The sequence below is a fragment of the Callospermophilus lateralis genome, chromosome X (assembly GCF_048772815.1).
Source record: "Callospermophilus lateralis isolate mCalLat2 chromosome X, mCalLat2.hap1, whole genome shotgun sequence".
NCBI classification, from domain to species: Eukaryota; Metazoa; Chordata; class Mammalia; order Rodentia; family Sciuridae; genus Callospermophilus; species Callospermophilus lateralis.
This window is the reverse complement of record NC_135325.1, coordinates 87904212-87927361: the sequence shown is the minus strand read 5'-3', so window position 1 is coordinate 87927361 and position 23150 is coordinate 87904212. Positions and strand designations below refer to the sequence as shown.

Here is a 23150-nt window from a genome sequence, read left to right as displayed (position 1 = left end):
CTTTTGTACTTTGGAAATCCCAGGGAGACTGTATATTGCTACTGCTTATATTATGATTGGATTTTAAATCTTACTCTAATATCTTTCACAGCATTACTTTTTTACATGAGAAGTCTGAGACTAGATAATGAAATGTTCAAATTTTTCTAAGTGTCACAGATGGAAGATATATGGTCTTTTTAGCTTCTAATTCAAAAATTACAAAATAACCAAAGATTCAAATCTGTCAGAGAATCCTTTGTCTTTTTACTTAGAAGAACTGTAGAATTCAGTGTTCTCAAAATATGAGAGATTTCTGACTAAAGACATCATGAAATGATGCTAAGAACAGCAAGTGAAGTACTTACTGTGTTCCGGCTGGGTGGGCCCTATTATCACTACTTTTTCTTATAAAGAATGAAATTTAATATTTGATAGAACCAAAACTTGAACTCTACCAGTTTGATTAAAAAATCTTCTAACCACTATGACTGTCTATTTAGGATAGTTTTGTATTTTTTTGGGAAACAATATGTTGGCTTGACTACCTAAAGTACAGGACTCCCTCATGAATCTCAATGTAGGGAGGGGAAAGGGCCAAGGTATCAAGTCAGGCCTGATTTTAGGCCTGAATGATAAGCAGGAATTAGCAGATAGGCTATTTATCCTCTAATTTCCCATTGCCCTTTCTTCCCTGCCTTACCTTATATGTTGGAGGGCTAACTTCTATGGATGACCCACCAGGGCTTCATTGCCTTATAATTTCTTATGGGGTTCAGCTAATTAGAAGTATTCATGAAATGAGAGTAGGAAGAGAGCAACAAATCTGTACATTTCTTACCTCAGTTTCTTCCCCGCTGGTTTGAGAGTTTGTGAGTTGTCAAGCACCTGTTGGGTAGTTCCTTTCCGAATAGCTATAACCAGCTCTTTTCCATGGCTACAGTCTTATCCAGGTTCCAGTGATAACTGTCCTTCTCTTATTTCTTCAAGCCTAAGATATTGAATAGTCTTCCGTGTTGCTAGTCCATTGACACTTCAAAACTTGCACATTCCCTTAGTTTTTTCCACTCCTCTACAAATAGGCTCTTTTTTTTAAAAAAAGAATTTCCTTCTTGAGAACTATTTTGTTGTAATTATTATTATTCTTTTGTAGTAATGGAGATTGAATCCAGAACCTCACACATACAAGGCAAGCTCTACCACTAAGCTACTTCCCCAGCCCAAGAACAGTTTTTGATAGATGTTGTTTTTTGAGTTTGTTTCATTCCTGGATGAGAATAAAAGATTTATTTAGTACTGTTAACATTCAAAATGTGATAATTCAGAATAAATCACTACTACTTCTAAGCAGTGACTCAATGGAACATCATGTAATGTTAGTTTGAGATAAAGGGTGATTTGATGAGCTAACAGAAAATCCTGCCAACTTGTTGCAACTCTATAGTGTTACTTACTCACTGAGGCCTTTCCACACCCATGATTAGTATCTAGTACTAAAAAAAAAAAAAAACAATGGAAGTGGTTCTCATACATCTGTCTTACTCCCAGGCACTTGCTTTTGTGTGTGTGCATTTTAGGAACCCGTATGTTTTTTAATAGGGATAGTTATAGGATTTTAAACTTACTTAAATATTGGGATTTCTCAGTTACAGACCTAGAGAAATATTTCAATTATACAATCATTGATTCCTTTTGTAGAAATGGAGAAAACAACCTTTTAAGGAATGGTTCTGCTGACTTCATTTGTGATTGACTCTATTCAAATATTGAAATAACCATCCATAAAGTTATTCCTTGTAGGAGAACTTAATTTACATTGATAATTGACACTTGAAATATTTAGAACCAAGTATTTATAAGCAGGTGTACTTTGTACAATAATTTTTATTAATTTGTGCTAAGTAATTTCAAGAAGACATCATTTAATGATTAGGATTTTTTTCTTTGTGTTATACCTGTTAACCTGGGAATTTTATATTCTAAATCTTGTCCTACCTAATTTTCCATATAGCTGTAAGAATATTACTCTTTTTTTGTTATATTTGCTTTATTAAAATGGAATAGGAATGCCTAAATTACAGAGACAGAAGATTTTTAAGAAACTGTAATACCAACTATCATGCTGCAAGTCACAAGGTCATAGTTAAAAGATAAAAATATTAGGATTAGTTTCAACATAGTTGGGTATTTCAATGCTGTCGGTTAATAAGTAAACATTTCTGTGAGAGCTGAGTGAATTCTCTGTACTTTAGTTAACATTTCTTAAAATGTTAGATGAACTTAGGGTATAGAACTGAAGAAACCTCTATACTTGTTCTTTATGTTATTTTAAATTAAATTTTTATTTTTGATTGTCAATTATATGTATGTATGGAGTCCAACGTGTTATTTTGATATATGTATTATCATTAGTCTTTTTGAAAGAGTGAACAAGTAAGTAAAATTAATTCTATAATGAAACAAATAAATATGTCCATTATCCTAGAGATATACCTAAGATTTCACAAATAAATTTATAGACTGTACCAGTGTTAGTGTAATTTTTTTTCAGATTATTAAATGTTTTGTTTATTGTTTTAGGAAATAATGGATAGAATTTATAAGAATGTTATGAGTAAAGTTCAAGAAATGAATTATATTCAGAAAACGCTATTCAAGATAGGGTATGACTACAAATTGGAGCAGATCAAAAAGGGATATGATGCACCTCTTTGTAATCTGTAAGTACATTTCATAGTCCCTGTGGTTGGAGCCTTTATTTATTTATGTTTTTGAGATAGAGTCCTTCCTTGTTTCCCACATGCTGGCCTCAAACTCCTGGGCTCAGGCAATCTTTCTGCCTCAGCCTCTTAAGTAGCTGGGAATATGAGTCCATGCCATTGCACCTGTAATATATGTGTTTGGATGTGTGAGTGTGTGTTTAAATCTGGAATATGAAAAAGTAAATGGCAGGTTAATTTAGTATCACTATTACCACCATAATCTTAAGGCTGAATTTCTCTTTTATCCTCAGTATTTACACAGCAAGCACAGGAGTCTGAACTCTGAACTTGGCAATTTAATAAATTTTAATAATCAAGTAAATATTTAAGAGTTAATTATAAAATTGGGTCTTGTGAAGAAAAATAAATAGACATTTAAGTCAAAACACTTGAGTTTATAAAAAGTGTCAGTTCTGGCTTAAAAAGTGATCTTCAAGATTTATTTTTCATAGAATTTTCTGTTTTATTATATTCATAATATAGTATACCAAGTAAATGAATATAACAGTTATTTTAATTGTGGTACTGGGTATAGAGATGGGGAAGCATATTTCGTTTGAAGGAAGATAAAATAGGTGACTAACTGCTTCCAAGATAACTATATTTTTTCCTGTGACATCATTGTCTTTTATTCACTGTATGTCAGAGCAGTTTCTGATACTGTATATTCTCAGGGTGGGTGTTTAGGAGCTTTTCTGGAATTTTTTTAAGGTGTAATAGTTGTTTCTTTATTAACATCTTATTACCATCATGCTTCTAAAATTTGCATGTTCAATCATAGTTGAGAAATCTTTTCCAGAGTTTATGAATTAGTGTGTCACCAAGAATAATGTATTCATGTATTAAAATCATTTATCTCTTCAGGTTACTCTTTAAAAAAGTGAAGGCTCTGCTGGGAGGGAATGTCCGTATGATGCTGTCAGGTGGGGCACCATTGTCTCCTCAGACACACCGATTCATGAATGTCTGCTTCTGCTGCCCCATTGGTCAGGGTTATGGACTGACAGAATCATGTGGTGCTGGGACAGTTACTGAAGGTAAGCATTGTTAAGGTGGCAAATCATTCTATATTAGTCACTACTAATAAAATTCATTTGAATTACCTTTGGAAACCATGATTTCTTTATAATATCTCTTAAATAATATCAGATTCAATGGATGCCTACATTGTTTTAGTTTTGTGAATATTTGTTTAAAAGTACTGTGTATACCCTTGTTCCCTTTAATTTTAAGCCAGGTAAATATTTATGCCACATTTTCAGTCTTCAAAATTTTATCACCCTGGTCCTTTAATCTTCTTTTTGTAAATCCTTTGGAGAACTGTACTCATAGAATGAAGTATCACTAGTATGTTCCCCTTAAATAAACATTCCTGTCTTAAATTCTGTATTTTCACATCTTATTTTCAATACCCCAAGGCAGGATTTCTCAACCTTTGAAACAGACAATTATTGTTGAGTGCTCTCCTGTGTATTGAAGAATGTTTAGCAGTCAGATATTAGTAGCAACTTGCTTAGCCCAGCTGTGACAATGAAACATATCTCCAAACCTTGCCACATATCCCTTGTGGGACAAAATTACCCCAGGTTGAGAAATAGTGGGGTATAGGAAATTTTTAAATGATCTCACTATCAGTTTAAACTCATTGTGTCCAAAATCAGTTTCCTTATTGCAAACTGTCTCCCCATTACCACATTGTTTTTGTCAATGGTATCATACCCTTAAAGTCATTCAGGGTACCAGCTTTGAAGTCCTCTGAATGTTTACTTTGCAATATTATTAACTTTCATCAAATCTTCCCATTCCTTAATTAGATTACTCCTTGCCTTTCATGCCAACATTGTCATTCTACCTTTCATGACTTTAGCTGCTCTGAGGTGACAGTCTCACTGAAAGCAGTGACTGTATCTGTCTGTATTCTATCATATCAAATCCATCCTTTATTCTTTTATTAGGCCCATCTACCTCCCTCACTTATAAATGATGTAACAAATCTAAATACACTTTTATCTGACTTTTAAGACGTCATTAATCTGGCACTATTGCACCTATCCATCATCATTGTCCATGAATGTTCATACCTGGCTTTTCTTTCAAAGTAAGCCAATCATGGCCTCTTTCCTATACATGGAGTTTTGGTCTCATCTCTCTATAGTTTCTCTTCCTTTCTGTTGAGTGCCCTTTTGTTAGCTGCTCATAGCCATCCTTTAATGCCCAACTCTTTAATAAAAGTCTTCCCAAACTACTTCATCTTATGTTGATATTTCAAGTCTCTAAGTGACTATTGTATTTACCATTAGTACCATGCAGTTTAGTATTTAAATGTTCTCTCAATTGTTTCATGTGTATTTCTTCCTTCCTTTATAAGGTTTCTGAGGGTAGGATTTCCTTACCCTTTATGTGTTTCCTTCAAAATATTTAATATAGTGGTGGATGCATAATAAGCTGTCTATAAATATATACGTGATTATTGCTAATAGTAATCACAAATTACAAAGGAGATTATCGGCATGTTCATTATGTTTAACAGAGAGTAACATTTATTGAACACTTATTTTGTGCCAAGAAGGGTTAAACACTTATCCACATACTATCTCATTTAATCTTCACAACTTATCCCTTCATGAGGTAGGCCCAATTACTATCTCTGTTTAATAGATGAAGAAATGGAAGCATAAACAGGTTAAGCAACTTATCCAAGTTACAAGGCCGATGAGTGAGAGAGCAAGAATCCTGATCAAAGAGATTTGTATATGTAATTATCTAAAATATAATCTTGAAAGGCAAAATTACACTGTTGAAATAGAGTTGAAACACTGAAAAATGACCACCCTTTGCATTCCTGTCACTACAGCATTTCCTTTGTCATCTTTCAGACGCTGGGTTTCTGGGTTCTCAATACATACATCTGAAATGTAGTATGCTAATATTCGTTGCTTTTCTTTCATAGTTACTGACTATACTACTGGCAGAGTTGGGGCTCCACTCATTTGCTGTGAAATTAAGCTAAAAGACTGGCAGGAAGGTAAGAATTTCATGACAAGCTCTAGTGATTCTAGATACACCAAAAACACTGCAAGCCTCAAGACATTTCTTTAAAGTGTTAGGTTGTCTAAGGGAACACATAGTGATTTTTCATGGATGCCTATGTCCTGTGTTTTCTTTTTGCTCAGTAACACTTTTAGATTCACAAGAAGAAAAGAAAATCTCTATATTCAAGGCCTAGTGATTCTCATCTTCAGAATACTTGATGGGAAAGTGAGAAAAATTCTTAGTGAGGTTTTCCCTGGGTTTGAAGAAAGTGAGGATGGATCATTTGAAGTTCAATTTTGCAGGCAAGGATGTTGGGGCTGAGAAAGAAAACCCAGATTTTCAGGGGATGGAATGACCAATTTCACACATACATAAACTAATATTTTAGATCTTGACCCTAGCAAAGATTTTCATATTTCAAACTCACTTTTCCAGTCATCTTTATAGTAAAATTTTTACATGTACCTATAGAGACAAGCCAGTTAGAGGAAACTTGCACTGTACAGAAATTGGTCAGAATCCTTTTTATAAATAAATTAGAAGCCAGGTACAGTAGTGCATGCCTGTAAATCTCAGTTACTTGGGAAACTGAGGGAGGAGGATCTCAAGTTCAAGGCTAGCCTCAGCAATTTGACAAGACTGTCTCAAAAAAAAATTTTTAAATACTTTTATTTATTTAGAGATGGGGTTTTGCTCTGTTGCCCAAGCTGGCCTCAAAATAAAAATCACATTTAAAAGTCAGTGCATTCCCAAGAGTTTTACACTTTAGACTGAATCTTCCTTTCATGTTGAGGCCATTCCAATTTTACAATGAAAATCTGAAGAAAATATAGGTAGTGTGTGTATACATGTATTGGACATCAGCATCAAAATTGTTTTATTAGATGGGTTATTTGCTAGGCACTTGATTGAGAGAAATGACTATAGTAAAACTTGTTAAGGATATTTTTGCCTTTAACTTTTATTTTCTAATTTCCTGGTGGTATATTTTGATGTCAGTTTGACGGGGTTCTATATTGAAAATATATTTGGAGTTTTCTTTGCTGTGAAGGATTTTTGGCATTATATAATAGGAATGATCTTAAAGTTGTACATATAGTAGGTTTTATCATATTGACATAATGAATACTTTTAAATTTATAAGAATAGCTAATAATGGAAATGTATGAACCCTAAGCTTCAGTGGTGAAGGTTTTTGTCATGGGAAGGTAGTTGTTGATGGTAATTACTGTTTAGCCTTTCCTGGTGCTCCTGACGTCATAGACACCCACAATCTTCATATAAAACTGATTAAATGTAAACTAATACTCTTCCAACTAATAATGAAGAGTTTAAATTTTTTTAGTTATAGATGGACAAAATATCTTTATTTTATTTATTCATTTTTATGTGGTGCTAAGAATCAAACCCAGTGACTCACACATGCTAGGCAAATACTCTACCACTGAGCCACAACTCCAGCTCCATAATGAAGAATTTGATCAGCAGAAAAACATTAACAAAAGAACTTTAAGAATTAATGAAGTTATGAGGAAGTGCTGGCAAATGAAATCTACTAAATCATACACTATTCACGTACAAATATGCCACAATGAATCCAGCTTATACATATAATGCACTAAATAATAATAAGGAGATCAGCAGAGTAGAACAAGTGGGTCAGGAGGAAGGAGAAGAGGAGGGAAAGGAAAGCTACTGAGGAATGAGATTGATTAAATAATAATGTGCATATATGAATATGGCATAATGAATCCTACTAATATGTATGATTATAATGCATCAATAAAAAAGTTAATGAAGGTAAATTTTGTTTTAGAATAATAACTGATTTGCTTTTATTATCTGCAGGTGGTTATACAGTTCATGACAAACCAAACCCCAGAGGGGAAATTGTCATTGGTGGACAAAATATTTCCATGGGATACTTTAAAAATGAAGAGAAAACAGCAGAGGATTATTCTGTGGATGAAAATGGACAAAGATGGTTTTGTACTGGTGATATTGGAGAATTCCATCCTGATGGATGTTTACAGATTATAGGTCAGTGTATGCTCTTCTCGTGTATTTTTCTTTAGTTTTTGTGATTTCAACGTATCAATAAGGTTGATGTTATATGGTTTCAATCTTTGGGCAAGTTATTTAATTTATGCCTGAGCTTCTCCATTTATAAAATAGGGACAACAATACCAATCTCATATAATATCTGTTAGGACTAAATGAGTTGATATATATAAAATTCTTAGAGAAGTACCTTGACCTTGGTATGCAGTAACAAAAGTATCAGCTACAGAAGCATTTGAGTGTAATAAAAATGAGCAGGAAAATAAAAGATTGGCTAATGAGAAAACAAAAATAGTTCAAGAGAAGTATGTTTTGGTTCACTACATGTTGTTCTACAGAACTAGTTACTATAACATACTCTATTCTATGCCTTACACTTGACCATCCCACCCAAGGGACAACATCTTAGTGAGTGTGTGTGTGTGTGTGTGTGTGTGTGTGTGTGTGTGTGTTTTCCTGGTGCCCATTTATATGGCTCTAACCAGCCCTTAAACTTAGAAAATGATAATATCAATCCTAAACACCAGTCTATTCTTCTGAGAATGTCAGTTGCTTTGACCTAACCCTTACTGAGCTTACAGAAGTAGACCTTTATGTTCAAAAACCAATTCCAAAAGTGGCTCAAATTGAAATATTCTGTTCATTTTAATCGGGCAAAAGCTGACTTCCTAATAAGGACAACTCTGCAGAGTCCCAGTTAGGCCCGTTTCAAGCCATATAGTTCCTTAAATCATAGCTCTAGGGACCCATTTCAATCTGTTGCTGAACTTTACAGTTTCTGACCCAAATATGGAGATTACCTGGGAAAATTGGTTTTTCATTTAGAACTTTGATTTACTGGGGAAATTCCCAGGAAACATGGTTCAGTTAAGAACCAAGTCTTTTTCCCCTTGTGTCTTAATTGCACTGGAAACGAAAGTTATTTCTGTAGAGTGTTCTTCCAGGCTATGGGTAGGCAAATCAGTGCTCACACAAAGGTTGTCAGGCAAGTTGATGATTATTTAAGCTGGGTCATCCTGTGCCAGTACTTTCTTAGAGCACAATTATTTAAAGAAAATTTTAAATATGGAAAATTGGGGATTAACATATATTGAATTTGCTCTATATGGCAGATATAGTGTGATATCCTGTATGAGTTAGGCATCAATATTCCTGATAAAAGTGAGAGTGAGAAAGGCTGGAGCTCTGGCTCAGTGGTAGAGCACTTGCCTAGCATGTGTGAGGCACTGGGTTCGATTCTCAGCACCACATATAAACAAACAAATAAATAAAGGTCCATTGATAACTAAATTTTTTTAAAAAGTAGGAGTGAGAAATGTTAAATAACATGCCAAGAATCTCATAGCTAGTACTGGGCAGAGCTACCATTCAAATCTAATGCTTCACCAGGGCACAGTGGTCCATGGCCTATGATCCCAGCAATTGGGGGGCTGAGACAGGAGGATGGCAAGTTTGAGGCCAGTCTGGGCAACTTAGTGAGATCCAGTTTCAAAGTAAAATTTAAAAAGGACCAAGAGTGGTAGAGCACCCTGGTTCAATCTCCAGTATCCCCACCCCCACCAAAAAAAAAAAAAAAAAACCCTCAATAACCAAAAACTAATGCTTAAATATTCTGTTCTTTCTATTAACTTCATTTTAATATTTAAGATTATGATAAGATGTTCAAGCTTTGAGTTTAGGGTATAGCTTTTAGCCAATACTTCTTTAATTAGGCATTTTCTTTTTTACTGATATGTATAGACAGGCAGTGTATCTATATGTAACAAGATTTTAAAAGAAGTACCTTGTAAATAAAGATTAAGGCAATGAAATTCAAAGAAAATCGGAATTGTTTATATCTGTTGAGTGTGGTGGTGCACACCTATAATCCCATTGGCTTAGGAGGCTGAGGAAAGAGGATCACAAATTCAAAGCTAGCCACAGCCGCTTAGGAAGGCCCTAAGCAACTTAGCAAAATATGAAACCCTGTCTTTAAATAAAATATAAGAAAGGCTGGGGATGTGACTCAGTGGTCAAGTGACCCTGGATTCAATCTTTTGTAAACCCCTCCAATAGAATTGTTCATATCTTAATGAAATAGACCATGAATAACTTAACATTCTTCATGTTTTACAGATCGTAAGAAAGATCTGGTAAAATTACAAGCTGGAGAATATGTGTCTCTTGGGAAAGTAGAAGCAGCACTGAAGAACTGTCCTCTTATTGACAACATCTGTGCTTTTGCCAAAAGGTAACTTTCAAAAATGACATTTTATGTTTCATATACTTATAGTAAAAGGAAAATAAGAAAGGAATTTGATTATTTATGATCATTAGTATAATATCAAACTCCTCTTAGAACTTTCATCAGAGTTTAAAAATTACACCTATGAAAGTTCTTGAATTCATTAAGGATCATCAACAACTAAGAAAAAGCCTAAGGTATTCAAATATTTTTTATGTGTTATAATGTTTTATTTTTATGGGCTTTGTTCTTTTTTTTGAAATCATAATTGTGGTTATAAACTGACAAAATTCACCATCTTCGTTTCTAAGTGTACAATCCAATAGTGTTAATTATATGTATCTTGTTAGACAGTCAATCTCCAGAAATTTTTCATTTGCAAAACTAAAACTCTATACCCATTAAACAACTCTCCATTTCCCCCTTCCCTCAGCCCTTGACAACCATCATTCTACTTTCTGTTTCTATGAATTTGACTATTCTAGATACCTCATATAAGAAGAATTATGCAGTATTTGTCTTTTTTGTGTTTGGATTATTTCACTTAGTATGATGTCCTTAACATCCACCACTGTTGTAGAATTGTCAGAATTGCTTTTCTTTTTAAGGCCAATATTATTCTATTGTACATACATAGAATGTACAATTATATATATATTCTTCTGTCAATGAACACTTGGGTTCCTTCCACCTCTTGACTGTTGTGAATAATATGGCTATCAATCTCTTCAGTATTCAATTCTTTTGGATACATACCCAGATGTGGAATGGCTGGATCATATGATAATTACATTTTTAATTTTTTTTTTTTGAGGAACTGCCATACTGTTTTCCATAGTGGCAGCACCATTTTTACATTTCTACCAACAGGGCACAAGTATTCCAATTATTCCACCTTCTTAACAACATTTGCTTCTGCCTTTTTGTTGTTTTATAATAATCATTCTAATGAGTGTGCAGGGATATCTCATTTTTGTCTCGATTTGCGTTTTCCTAATGATTATTACTGTTTGAGCTTCTTTTTTTTTAATTGGTTGTTCAAAACATTACAGTGCTCTTAAGCTTCTTTTCATATGATTGCTGGCCATTTGTATATCATCTCTGGAGAAATTTTTATTTAAATTGTTTGCCTGATTTTAAATTGAACTATTTGGTTTTTTATCACTATTATTAGTTGTAGGAGTTCTTTATATATTCTATAGAATAAGCCCTTATCAGACACATGATTTTTCAAAAATTTGTTTTAGTTGTGTATGGACTCAATTCCTTCATTTGTTTTTATATGGTGCTAGGATCGAACCCAGTGCCTCACATTTGTGAGGCAAGTGTTCTACCACTGAACTACAACTCCAGCCCCCAGATGAAAGATTTTAAGATATTTTTTCATCTCAATCTATTGCCTTTTTCTCTAATTTTTTGTGTGTTTTTGGAGGCACAGAAGTTTTTAAATTTAATATAGTCCCATTTTTCGATTTTTGCTTTTGGTTTCAAAATACCAAATACATTGCCCTAAAGCTTTATCCCCATTTTTTTCTTCTAGGGGTTTTATAGTTTTAGCTTTTAAATATTTAGGTATTTGTTCCATTTTTATTTAATTTTGTATATTTTGGAAGGTAAAGGTTCACTTTTATCTGTTGCATGTGAGTATCTAGTTTTCACAGCACCATTTGTTGAAGAAATTGCCCTTTTGTCATTGAATTGTCTTAACACCCCAGTTGAAGATCATTTGACCATAGATGCGAAGTTTTACTTCTGGACTCTCTTTTCTAGTCCATTGGTCTATTTTTCTGTGTTTATTTCATTGTTATGTGTTTTATTACTTCTTAATGAATATTAACAAATAAGAGAAATATATAGTTGGGATTATCTGTATTGTATTATATCATTGAATAATTTATGAATATTTTTGCTATTCTTTTAATTTCTATTTTACTTTCTAATTTTTAGTGACCAGTCCTATGTGATCAGTTTTGTGGTTCCTAATCAGAAAAAGTTAACACTTTTGGCACAACAGAAGGGGGTAGAAGGAACTTGGGTTGATATCTGCAATAACCCTGCCATGGAAGCTGAAATACTGAAAGAAATTCGAGAAGCTGCAAATGCCAGTAAGAAATTGCTAGTTTGTTGAAGCTCATAAAAATCATCTAATAATGTCATATGCATTAGACTCTTGTTTAGTAATGAGATACATAACTCTTAATATTTATCTACCTCTTAAGTATATGTAATGAATTCCCATGTTGGAAAGATTCTTAAAAGTCATATAGTAGAATAACCTATCTAGTTGTTTATTGTATATTGTAACATCCCTATAAAGTAGTTATCTAGCCTGTGTTTGGAATAGTCCATCTTTGAAGAGATGTGTTATATAGGTGTATCTTATATCTGCAAGCTAGAAGCTAATAACTCTTTAGTAGAAAATGCATGTAGCTCTGACTATGCTTTGTGTATGTTCTTTGACTCTGTAAATGGACTGTGTTAGATGGTATATTGGTAACCAATTGGAGAACATTTGAATGGGTACTTTGTGCCAGGCGTGTATTAGGTACTAGGAATATAAAAGGTAATAAGATACATTTCTTTCTTTTTTTTGTGGAGGTGGGAGGGAGTGGTTACCATGGATTGAACTCAGGGGCACTCAACCACTGAGCCACATCCCCAGCCTTATTTTGTATTTCATTTAGAGACAGGGTCTCAATGAGCTGTTTAGCACCTTGCAGTTGCTGAGGCTGGCTTTGAACTCGCGGTCCTCCTGGCGCAGCCTCCCAAGCCACTGGGATTACAGGCATGCAGCACTGCATCTGGCAAGATACATTTCTTACTCTTCTGGAGCTCATTATCCAGTGAGAGGACACAAGAGAGATAGCCATCTTAATAACAATAGAGATAGGAACAGAGAATCCTGGTACCAGAGATGAGGGTACTTAATCTTACCTGGGAGTTCATGGAAGGTTTTCTTATAGAAATGTCACTAAAGTTCATTCTTAAGGATTAATTAGAATTAACTAGGGTAGGAATTCTAAGCCAAAGAGAATTAGGAATAAAAGCACAGAGGTAGGAAAAAGGAGATGTGGGCAGGGAACAACAAGGTCTTTGGTGTTACTGGAAAAGTACAAGATGAGGTTGTAAAGATAAGCAGAGGCCAAGACCTGTAGTGCTTTGTATGCCATTTTCTGATATTTGTGTTTAATACTGTAAGCAGTGGGGAGCCATTGTGAGGTTTTATAAGGGCTAGTGATTTGGTCAGATTTGCATTTCTGACAGATGAATTCAGTGTGGAGGCCAGCCTGAAGATATTATTTGAGAGGGGTCCAGACTGAGACAGAGACTAGTTTAATTAAGAAAGCTGTAGTAAATATTTAAATGAGAGTGGGAATGATAATGCCCTGAACCAGGAAATCAGGAAAGGTTTAGAAAGCAAAATTGGCAAGCTTTGATGATTGCTTGAATAAAAAAGGCAAGTGAGAAGGGGTCTAGAATGGCCCCTAGATATGTAGCTCAAATGACAAGGTTGATATAATTATTGATTGAATTAAAAAATACAGGAGGGAAAGCCAGCTTATAAGAGAAGATTATGAGGTCATATTGGGACATACATAATTGGAAATGCCTGTTGGATAATCAGAGTTAAAATTCCCAACAGGAGATTGTGTATGTTCATCCAAACCTTATGAGAGAGGCCTTTGTTGTACTATCAACTTGAGAATAATTGAAATCATGAAGGTAGATGCACTAACCTTGGAAGAGACTTTAAAATGAAAATAGAAGGCTGAGGACAGGTCCCTGGACAACACCAGCATTTAAGGAATGGATGGAAGAAGAGCTTGTATAGATGATGTGCTGGACAAGATACCAGGAGAACAGAAGGTACAGAGCCACTGCTGACAGAACTTCAGGAAAGAGATTGGTCTCCAGTTTCAAATCAGCAGAATGGTCTGCTTACTAGAACTTACTAGAACATTGGGAAATTAAATAGATTAAAAATTAATTGTTGGGCTGGGGATGTAGCTCAAGTGGTAGCGCGCTCACCTGGCATGCGTGAGGCACTGGGTTCGATCCTCAGCACCACATACAAATAAAATAAAGATGTTGTGTCCACCAAAAACTAAAAAATAAATATTAAAAATTTATCTCTCTCTTTAAAAAAATAATTAATTGTCCAAATAGTAGACCAGTTTTATGACCTATTTAGAGTTTTGCTCTTAATTCTTTTCAGTGTAATAATAAGCACACACAGTTTTAAAAATAGTAAATAGTATCCCAAGAATTGTGTCACATAGCCCTCCATGTTATATCCCAAGTGTTTTAATCTATGGCATTTGTCTCCATTTTTTTCTTTCTCTGTCTTGCATTTTTTATTTGATTCTGTGGACTTCCTACTACAGAAGATGACGTAGCTTTCTTCTCTCTACCTCATCTACATACTCCCTTTTCAATACATAGTACAATTTCATGTTTTGCATTGTGATTGTATTATCATAACTAAAAAAATTCAGTTGGACAACTTTTTGTTTTTGTTTTTCTTGACTTTAATACTACGTCTCTCTCTACTTAGTTTTCTGTGTACCTATTATTATTTCTTCCCCTTAATTCTGATAATGTTATAAAAATATTAAGTACAGGAAAGCAGAGCACATCTGTATATTCCTTTTCCTGATGACATCCTTCTTAGAACCCTTCATCCTCCCACTGAAATTTGGACCGTTTGTCCCCCAGAACTTTCCTTTATTATCATCCCAGGAATTTCCTTTGCCTTTCTCCTGTGTTAGATCCTGTTTCCTGGATCTTATGCCTTTCTTTTCCCTGGTTTGCTCACTCATTTGGATAAAGCGTATTTTCTAGCAGTTTCCTGGGAGAGGTGCACAGTAGGTAAATTTTTCAGATACATGTACACATCTAAATACATTCTTCTTATATCCTCACCATTGAGCTAAAGCCTCATATATTTTAGAATTCTAGATTATAGATCATTTCTCCTTAATAATTTGTCTTGGAGTCTTGGTTCCATTGTCTTCTAACGTTAGTGTTGCTTACTGAAAAGTCCAGTTCTGTCCATGTTCCTGTTCCTGTTCCTTTTTGTATTCTATCTCTAAGCTTGCAAATTTATTATATTAATTTCTGGTATTCTAATAGTTCATAGTGATGCACCCTGATGTAGGTCTTTAATCGTTTATCATTATGTAGACCTGGTGTGGTCTCTTTCAATCTGGAGGTCTCTGTCCTTCAGTTCTGGGAAATACTTATCTTTTTGTTTGTTTGCTTTTTTTTTAACTCCCATGGTCCTCCCAGTGTGTGTGTGTGTGTGTGTGTGTGTGTGTGTGTGTGAGAGAGGGGGGGGGTGCTGCTTTTATATGACTTTGGATTACATCTTTTCATTGTCTAGTTTTATCATCTTCTTTTTATCTCCTTGTCTTTTCGTATTCTGCCAGGGTCTCTCAATTTTATCATCTCATATATCTATTGAATGCTCAGTTCCCAGTCTCAGACTGTTAATTTTCAAAAGATTGTTCATGTTTTCCCAGTGTTCCTTTTAATAATACTCTGTTGTTCTTTTTTGGATGCAATCAATGTGTTGCCTGTTATTCTTCTAAGGATATTAAAGGGATTCCTTTGATGTGGTTCCTTCTCCTATCAGTGTCTTCTTTTCCTCCAAGTTCTACTTTATGCTTGAATTAATTGTGGCTTCTCAAGTGTCTACTGATCCTTGTCTGTCCATTCATTTTTAAGAATGAAGTACTTTAAAAAAATGTTTGGAAAGCTTCTTGGGCTTCACTGAAAACTTACTTAGATGTTAGTGTCTTTTTCTCTTGGTTCACTCCATTTCTCTGAAGAAGACATTACCCATCTCTTGACTGAGAAATATTAGCCTGACTGCTAACAGTTTATAGCCAGAGGGAGCAAGGGGCTGTGGGAGAGAGAAGGTTGGGCACAGCACGTCCTACCTTCACTGAAACCTTACTCTCTCCCTTCTTGTATTGTGCCCAATGTTCTTGTGGGAGAGAGGAGGTGGGGCACAGCAAGTCCTACCTTAATTGAATCCTTACTCTCTCCCTTCTTGTATTGTGCCCAATGTTCTTGAGTCCAGAATCTCTCTACTGCAAACTTTCCAAAAAATAAATCTATCCACAGGCTGGTTTGGGAAGAGCAGCACGCGGTGAGAGAGGACTATTCTCTAAACAGGCTGGGGCAAGCCCTCCTATTTTGTTACCCATTCTTTGGTTCAGTAGGCACTTGCCTTGAATTGACCATGAGGTCATTTTGCTTCTTTTTAATGCTCTTCTCTGTTGGCACTTGTTTTATCCCTCTCAACTCTAAGTCAGTTACCATTAATACTTAAGCTGTTTGTCTTCTAAATTTTGGGGGGTGGGTGAGTACTGGGGATTGAACCCAGGGAGCTTAACCACTGAGCCACATCCCCAGCCCTATTTTGCATTTTATTTAGAGACAGGGTCTCACTGAGTTGCTTAGTGCCTCACCATTGCTGAGGCTGGCTTGAACTCATGATCCTCTTGGCTCAGCCTCCCAAGCTGCTGGGATTACAGGCATGCGCCAGCGCACCTGATTTATCTTCTAAATTTTTATAGAACTCTTCTATCCAGTGCAGAATTTAAAATAATTTAAATTATTTTCCAGAGAGGGCAGAGAATACCTATATACACTTCATGTTTAATTGGAAGCTGTTAATCTAATTTTAATCCATTGTTTTACTCTTAAAATAAAAGTAATCATTTTTTAGATTATAGATTTCCTGTACTCATTATAAAATATTGGACAATGTAGAAAATTATAAAGAAGGAAATAAAAATCACTTGATAATAGTTTCCTTTAGGTAATGAGATTATTTTCTAGCACATGTACTTAACTGTCAACATAATTAACATTTTCTGAGTCAGTAGCTATAGAATTATAATATCATTTTTAATTTCTAAATAGTATTCCAGTATAGGAATATCTATTTAAGTCCTTGTTTTAGGTGAGTTACCCATTTCCCCCCACTTTAAGCAAATGTAATACGTATCTATTATACTCAGTAATTTTCTTGTGTGATAATTTTGTTTGTAAGAATTCCTAGAAATTGAGTTTCTGAGTCAAAGAGACTATACAATTTAAAGGCTTTTTCCCCCTGCATATCCAAGTTACTCCCTTTTTCCCCAGAAAAACTTACTGGTTTATATTTCCATCAGAGATACTTGTTACCCTAACTGGGCTATTGTTATTTCTATTCATTTAAAAAGTAAACTGCTTAGGTTCCATTTTGGCTTAAAAACATAGTAGTAATAGTTTTTCAATTGACTGTTTTCTCAAGAGCTTTGAGAACTCTAAACACTATAAAGATTTAAATAAAAATTATTAACATAATCAGATTTGAAAAGTTATTTATAACTATAAGAAGTGTGGCTTAATGTTTTCTTCTTCAATATAGTGTTAGTTACAAGGTTAATGATGTAATACACTTTCATATTAATGTCACCAAGCCTCCAGAACTTTCTTTTATATAAATCCTGAAGTTTTAAAAAATGTGATATTTCAAAAAAGTATTTTAACTGATAAATTACTCAGTTTTGCTGCAGTTATTTTTAGTTACTCTCTGAATGCAGTGACAGAATATATATTACTTGAATAATTATCATTGCATATTTAACTGTAAAAGCAATAATAGAGAAACTCAAGCTGCCTCTTAATCAGGCAGAAAACAGAATAAATACCCTAGGACCCAATAGGCCCTCATAAATTTCCTGTTCTTGGAGTGAAGCATGTAATGGAACAATTTATTATTTGAATAATGAATTATAATCATGATTTGAATGTATAAATCATAAGCTTTTCTGTTTCACAAAAGATTGATCTTGCTATATCTTTGTTTCACATTGTCATTTTGGAGAATTATGCAAAATGGTGTAAAATAGTCTGGATTGTATTCAGCATGTCTTTCTGAGATATTACATCTTTCCTAGTAGTCCTCTTCATGTTTAAATATAAGTGTGAGGTAGAGGTTGTATCATAAGACTGCAAGGTAATTGTTTTTAGGTAATTTGAACAAGTTCCAAAGGCTATAAAAATTGATAGTTGCTGCCACCTGCAGGTCACACTTTATAATATTCAAGTTAATTCAGATGAAAATTTCACATGCAAACTATATTTGTTCCTCCTTCCCATAATCTTTCATCTTTCTCACTTTTGACAATTACTTTGTTCTGTTTAGTGTATACTGTATTATCTATTATTCTCTGCAGCTTATGGTACTAACTAATGTTTAGGGGTTCCCAAAATGAAATCCTAAAGCAGCACACTTTTTCCTCTTTAAACAAGAATTTAGCTAATGAAGATTAAATACAGGAACACTTATAAATGTGCTTTCATTAGCGTGTTTGCAACTGAAATAATGTGCTTGCCTTGCCTAATTTTGTCAGCATCTTTAGAATAGGACCTATGTAAGTAGGGAAACTAAAATGAAAGGAAAGATTTTGGAGTCACATCTGAAGTTAAGAATTCAACTGTTGTCTTGAGATCGAAATGTGACCTTGCAGTCCTATTTCAGACACCTCTATGTAACTGTATGTATGAATAGAGCAGACATGGTTAATTCAAGCAAGGTTTATGTTCCTTTACTAACTGTTCAGACATTAATTTAGGAAGTTGGTTCTAAGTAATATTTAAAAGATTATTTCTCATACTTGACTTTATATTCGCATTTTAATGAGAAATTCATTAATTTACCAAAGCTTTCATAAAACTCAGTCATGACATGAACAGGAACTTCCTTGAATTTGAATTCTTTGTACTTGCCACAGAAATGAAATTGTTTCTAAAGTTGTCTAGGCTGTTCAGCAGTAGTTTTTTAAACATGCAAATATTTGCCTCTGTACAATTGCTATTTTAAACAATTGCATACAAAATAATGTTTATTTATAGGTTAACATTGTTAATGGGCATTCAGAATTTTAAGGAGGGCTTGTATTAATTATAAATAACTTGGTGGCTTGGCTGGGCACAGTGGCACATGCCTGTAATCCGATTGGCTCAGGAGATTGAGGCAGGAAGATCACAAGTTCAAAGCCAGCCTCAGCAACTTAGAAAGGCCCTAAGCAACACAGTGAGACTCTTTCTCTAAATAAAATATGAAAAGGGCTGGGGATGTGGCTCAGTGGTTAACTTCCTCTGGGTTCAATCCCCTAAATAAATAAATAAATAATTAACTTGGTGGAATAAGAACTCAAGAATTTAGTCACAAAATTTAAGCTAAAATTTTTGAATACTGTATTCATTACCTCTATATCCTATTTTCTTACATTTCTGATGTATGTTGAGTTGACTAATTTAAGTACATGTGCTGCATCAGTTTAAAGGAAATTGGTATTTACAATTCCCTTTTTGGTCTGTGTTTTAATATTATAACAGAGCTTATAAAGAATATTTGTCTAAAGGATTAATTTTTTTGTAGAATGAATTAATAAACTTATATGTATTTATTAAGGATGTAGCCCTGTAGATGGCTATGAATAAACAAAAACCCTGCTTTCATGGAACTTGAATTCTAGTGGGTGACATACAATGTGTTGGGTGGGGGTTAGTACTTTCATCAAAGCATAGCATAAGAAGATATAGAGACAAGAGGGCTTCTCTTTTGTTATAAGTGGTCATGAAATCCTCTCTGAGGAGGTGGCTTTTGAACAGCCACCTGGAAGTAAGGAATTGAGCCATACAACTATATTGGAAAAGACTATCCCAGGTCAAGGGAACAAGAAATATATCCTCTGAAGAGGAAGGTGTGGTATGCATGTGTATATTTATATAAATAAAAACCACAGACTAAAACTATCTAACTGAAACAATTCATGTGTACTTTGGGAAATATAAAATAAATGATAAGATAGTGGTGTCATTACTAACCGTCCAACACCATTAAATAGATTACCTCATAACGTGTGTCATCTAGGTAAATTTTACAAAATTCGTGTTTTATTAATTGTTTGTCTCTTCTCCTCTCCTCTTTATTCCCCTACTTCCCTGCCTTCCCATCTTTCTCCTTTTCTCCCTTCCCTTTGCTTCTCATTTCAGTGAAGTTGGAGCGATTTGAAATTCCAATCAAGGTTCGCTTAAGCCCAGAACCATGGACCCCTGAAACTGGTTTGGTAACTGATGCTTTCAAACTGAAAAGGAAGGAACTGAAGAACCATTACCTCAAAGACATTGAGCGAATGTATGGGGGCAAATAAAACATTGCTCTTCTACTCATAGGAGAGGTTGCACAGAGGGTGACCTGGTTCTTCTTCTGTTCTAGAGTTTAAGCCTTTGTTGAACTGTCTGTTAGAATGTAGGTATATCATTCTAAAGATGTAGTAAAAAATAATCCTGATTACAATAGTTGTTGAGTCTACTTTAACTTAGTTTTGCATAGTTCTAGTGAAGCTGAAATTGAAAAGTTATTTCCCTTTAGATGTATTATTAATTTTAGAGCAGAAATTCTGTTTTAAAAAAAAGCTTGATATACTTTTTTCCACAAATCAAAGTATTTGATGTTGAACAAAGTAAATTGGAGTTGGAGTAGAATGTAGTTTGAGGAAATTTGCAGCTTCCAATGTCTATTGTCTTCCTAGTTCAGAAGTTTAAATATTAAGCATGACAAAATATGTATTAACACTACTCAAAGCAGAAGTGCTGCAGGGCTTTAAAATTCTCTTCTAACTAAAATTTATCTTGAAGGGAAAATTCAGTCATGATATAGTAGGGTAAAATAATACCTTAGGAGGTATTATTTTAAGACCACAATTGTTACATAGGTTAGATGTAGAGTCATTGTAATATTGTGAATAATTACAGTGCCTAAAGTAAGAATAAAACAACATATACATACCAAAAATATCTAGTGACACATTTGAAGGGGAATTGAGTAGCTATTTAAATCTTTGAGATCAGTAACTATAATTATTTGAATGACTAAAGAGGAAAGTACAATTTTTAAAATGATGAAAATTGCCTTTCTGTGTTTGAAAAGACTGAGACCAAGAATAAAATGATGGAAAGTTAATCAAAATTTACCAGGAAGCATTTTCTCTGTTAGAAAAGGTGATGAAAACTTAAGTATTTAGAATTATGAACCTTGCACAGCACTGAACCTGGAAAAGAGATTTAGATTCTGAATTTATCTTTGATAACAGGGATTGATTTGAAAATGTACTCATATTAAATTACATTTCTAATTTATGATCTGTTTGCTGTTGCTGATTTGATTCTTGATCAGTAGTTTGCATTTCAGAGAGCCTTTCATTTTGCTTTAATTTTAGGAAAGCGGGTTATGATGAATGACTTCCCCAATATCTTGTTCAAACCTACGGGTGATTAATTGTCTTGGATGAGTTTTGGGAAGTTAAAGGGAAGAAAACACTGTTACCATATTTTTCCTGTTAGTGAGGAGTTTAGAAACTGGAAATGCTACATTTGGGAGAAGGGCAGAGTTACTTGATAAGGGACTGATGTTTGTGCAGTGTGGATTTCTTTTTAAATCTTTAATTAAAATCTGGGGTTAGATATTCACACTTGAACCATAGTTACTGTAAAAAGCAAAAATTCTTAATACTGTTATTCTTTGCACTTTTCTTAATCATTTTATATATATACATACATATATATATAATTGCTTACATTGCTTTGTACAGATGTGGGCCACCACTGCAACAAAGAGAATTCTTTTTGCTCTGAAATATTTATAAAGAAAATATTTAAATGTTATGTATATGGTGGTAATAAGGAAAAAATCATCTGGTATTATAAGCAAGAATGAAGGTTTTTGTAAAGATTTCTGTTCAGTGTTCTGCAAAGTAAAATTCTAGGTAAGTTTTCTTAAAATTATGTATGAGTATTCTCATTCTTCCCAACTTGCCTTTGAAGAGTGAAACACCATTATTATCAAGTAGATTACTAATCAACTTTTACTACTCTCGGCCCACAGTTAATCCTTTAAGGATGATTTTATTAAACTTTTCCAGTATGTGATTCCCAGGCCCATTTAGATTGGTGATTTTAAATGTGTGAGTGCATGCATACTATCTTATCTCAGATGTTTGCACCCCTACTCAAACCCATCTCCCTAAAGCTGGAACACTGCCAACTAATCTGTTGAATAGGTCCTTTAGAAACAGTAATTAACACTTAAGGTTGGGTGCTGCTAATTCTTTGCGAAATCCAAATATTGTTAAGGGACCAGGGAGATGCCACTACCCCCTGATTTTTCATCTAAAACTATACATGTTTATGTAAATGGAAATCTTTCCATATTCATAGTGACTTTTTAAGTATTGGAGCCTATAGATTTTGATCTCACATTTTTATACCTGTTTAAATTGTTCATAGTTATGTGTAAGCCATCAAATACAGTTGTACTTAATAAATTTATTACAAATATGTGCATTTCTAAGTCAAACACTTGTGACTTTTGCTTTAATCAAATGAAAGTATCTTGCCTACTTGATACTTGTATTCATGTTTTTTTTCTCCTAGAATGGAGGTATCATTGTATGGCTTTTCAGAACCGAAAAACAGATGAATGATTAAAAGTCAGAAGTTAAGGAGAATAATGTTTCTTTGATCACAAAGAATGATTTAGTAATCCTGCCTATGTTTTCCTAATAGCATATGACAAATGTTTCTAAGGTAACAAGATGAGAACAGGTTAAAGATTGCATGGTGTTTTGGATTTAGAGAGAAATGTTTTAATTTTTGAATGTAGTTCCAAATTATAATGTATTCATATTTGTACTTTCTGTTAAAATGCATGATTGCAGGATTGTTAGATTTTGTGTTTATTCTTGATGAAAAGCTTTGTTTGTCATTTTTAAGTTTGCACTTGAATCTTGTGAAATAAATCCACCCATGTTATCAAGCCTATTTGTACTTATTTATGCATTGAGATGAAATCTATAGGTTTGAAAATGACCCAAACTTTTAGGCATGTAATCTTTAAAATTCTCTTGGTTTATGGAATTACATGAAGCAGTTAACCCAGCTTTCATAAATCCTATCCATTAGTATGGACTATTTGAACTGAAAGCTCCTGCTTTAATACAGTAAATAGAATAGAATCCCTTTGTAAC

The 23150-nt window shown here is 33.9% G+C and overlaps 1 protein-coding gene across 4 annotated transcripts in view; it reads left to right on the top strand.

Annotated features, from left to right (window-relative positions):
• The window catches only part of Acsl4 (acyl-CoA synthetase long chain family member 4), an 81449-nt gene extending 58510 nt beyond the window's left edge, over window positions 1–22939 (top strand). For 3 of the 4 annotated variants that reach the window (XM_077106908.1, XM_077106910.1, XM_077106909.1), the window contains exons 10-16: window positions 2560–2699; window positions 3606–3778; window positions 5692–5766; window positions 7623–7814; window positions 9951–10065; window positions 12007–12164; window positions 20119–22939. In XM_077106908.1, the coding sequence (XP_076963023.1) occupies window positions 2560–2699; window positions 3606–3778; window positions 5692–5766; window positions 7623–7814; window positions 9951–10065; window positions 12007–12164; window positions 20119–20276 (1011 nt within the window). In that variant the 3' untranslated portion in view covers window positions 20277–22939. The remainder of the gene's footprint in view (window positions 1–2559; window positions 2700–3605; window positions 3779–5691; window positions 5767–7622; window positions 7815–9950; window positions 10066–12006; window positions 12165–20118) is intronic. The other variant, XR_013154644.1, reaches the window with a different exon arrangement.
• The last annotated feature ends 211 nt before the right edge of the window (window positions 22940–23150 follow it).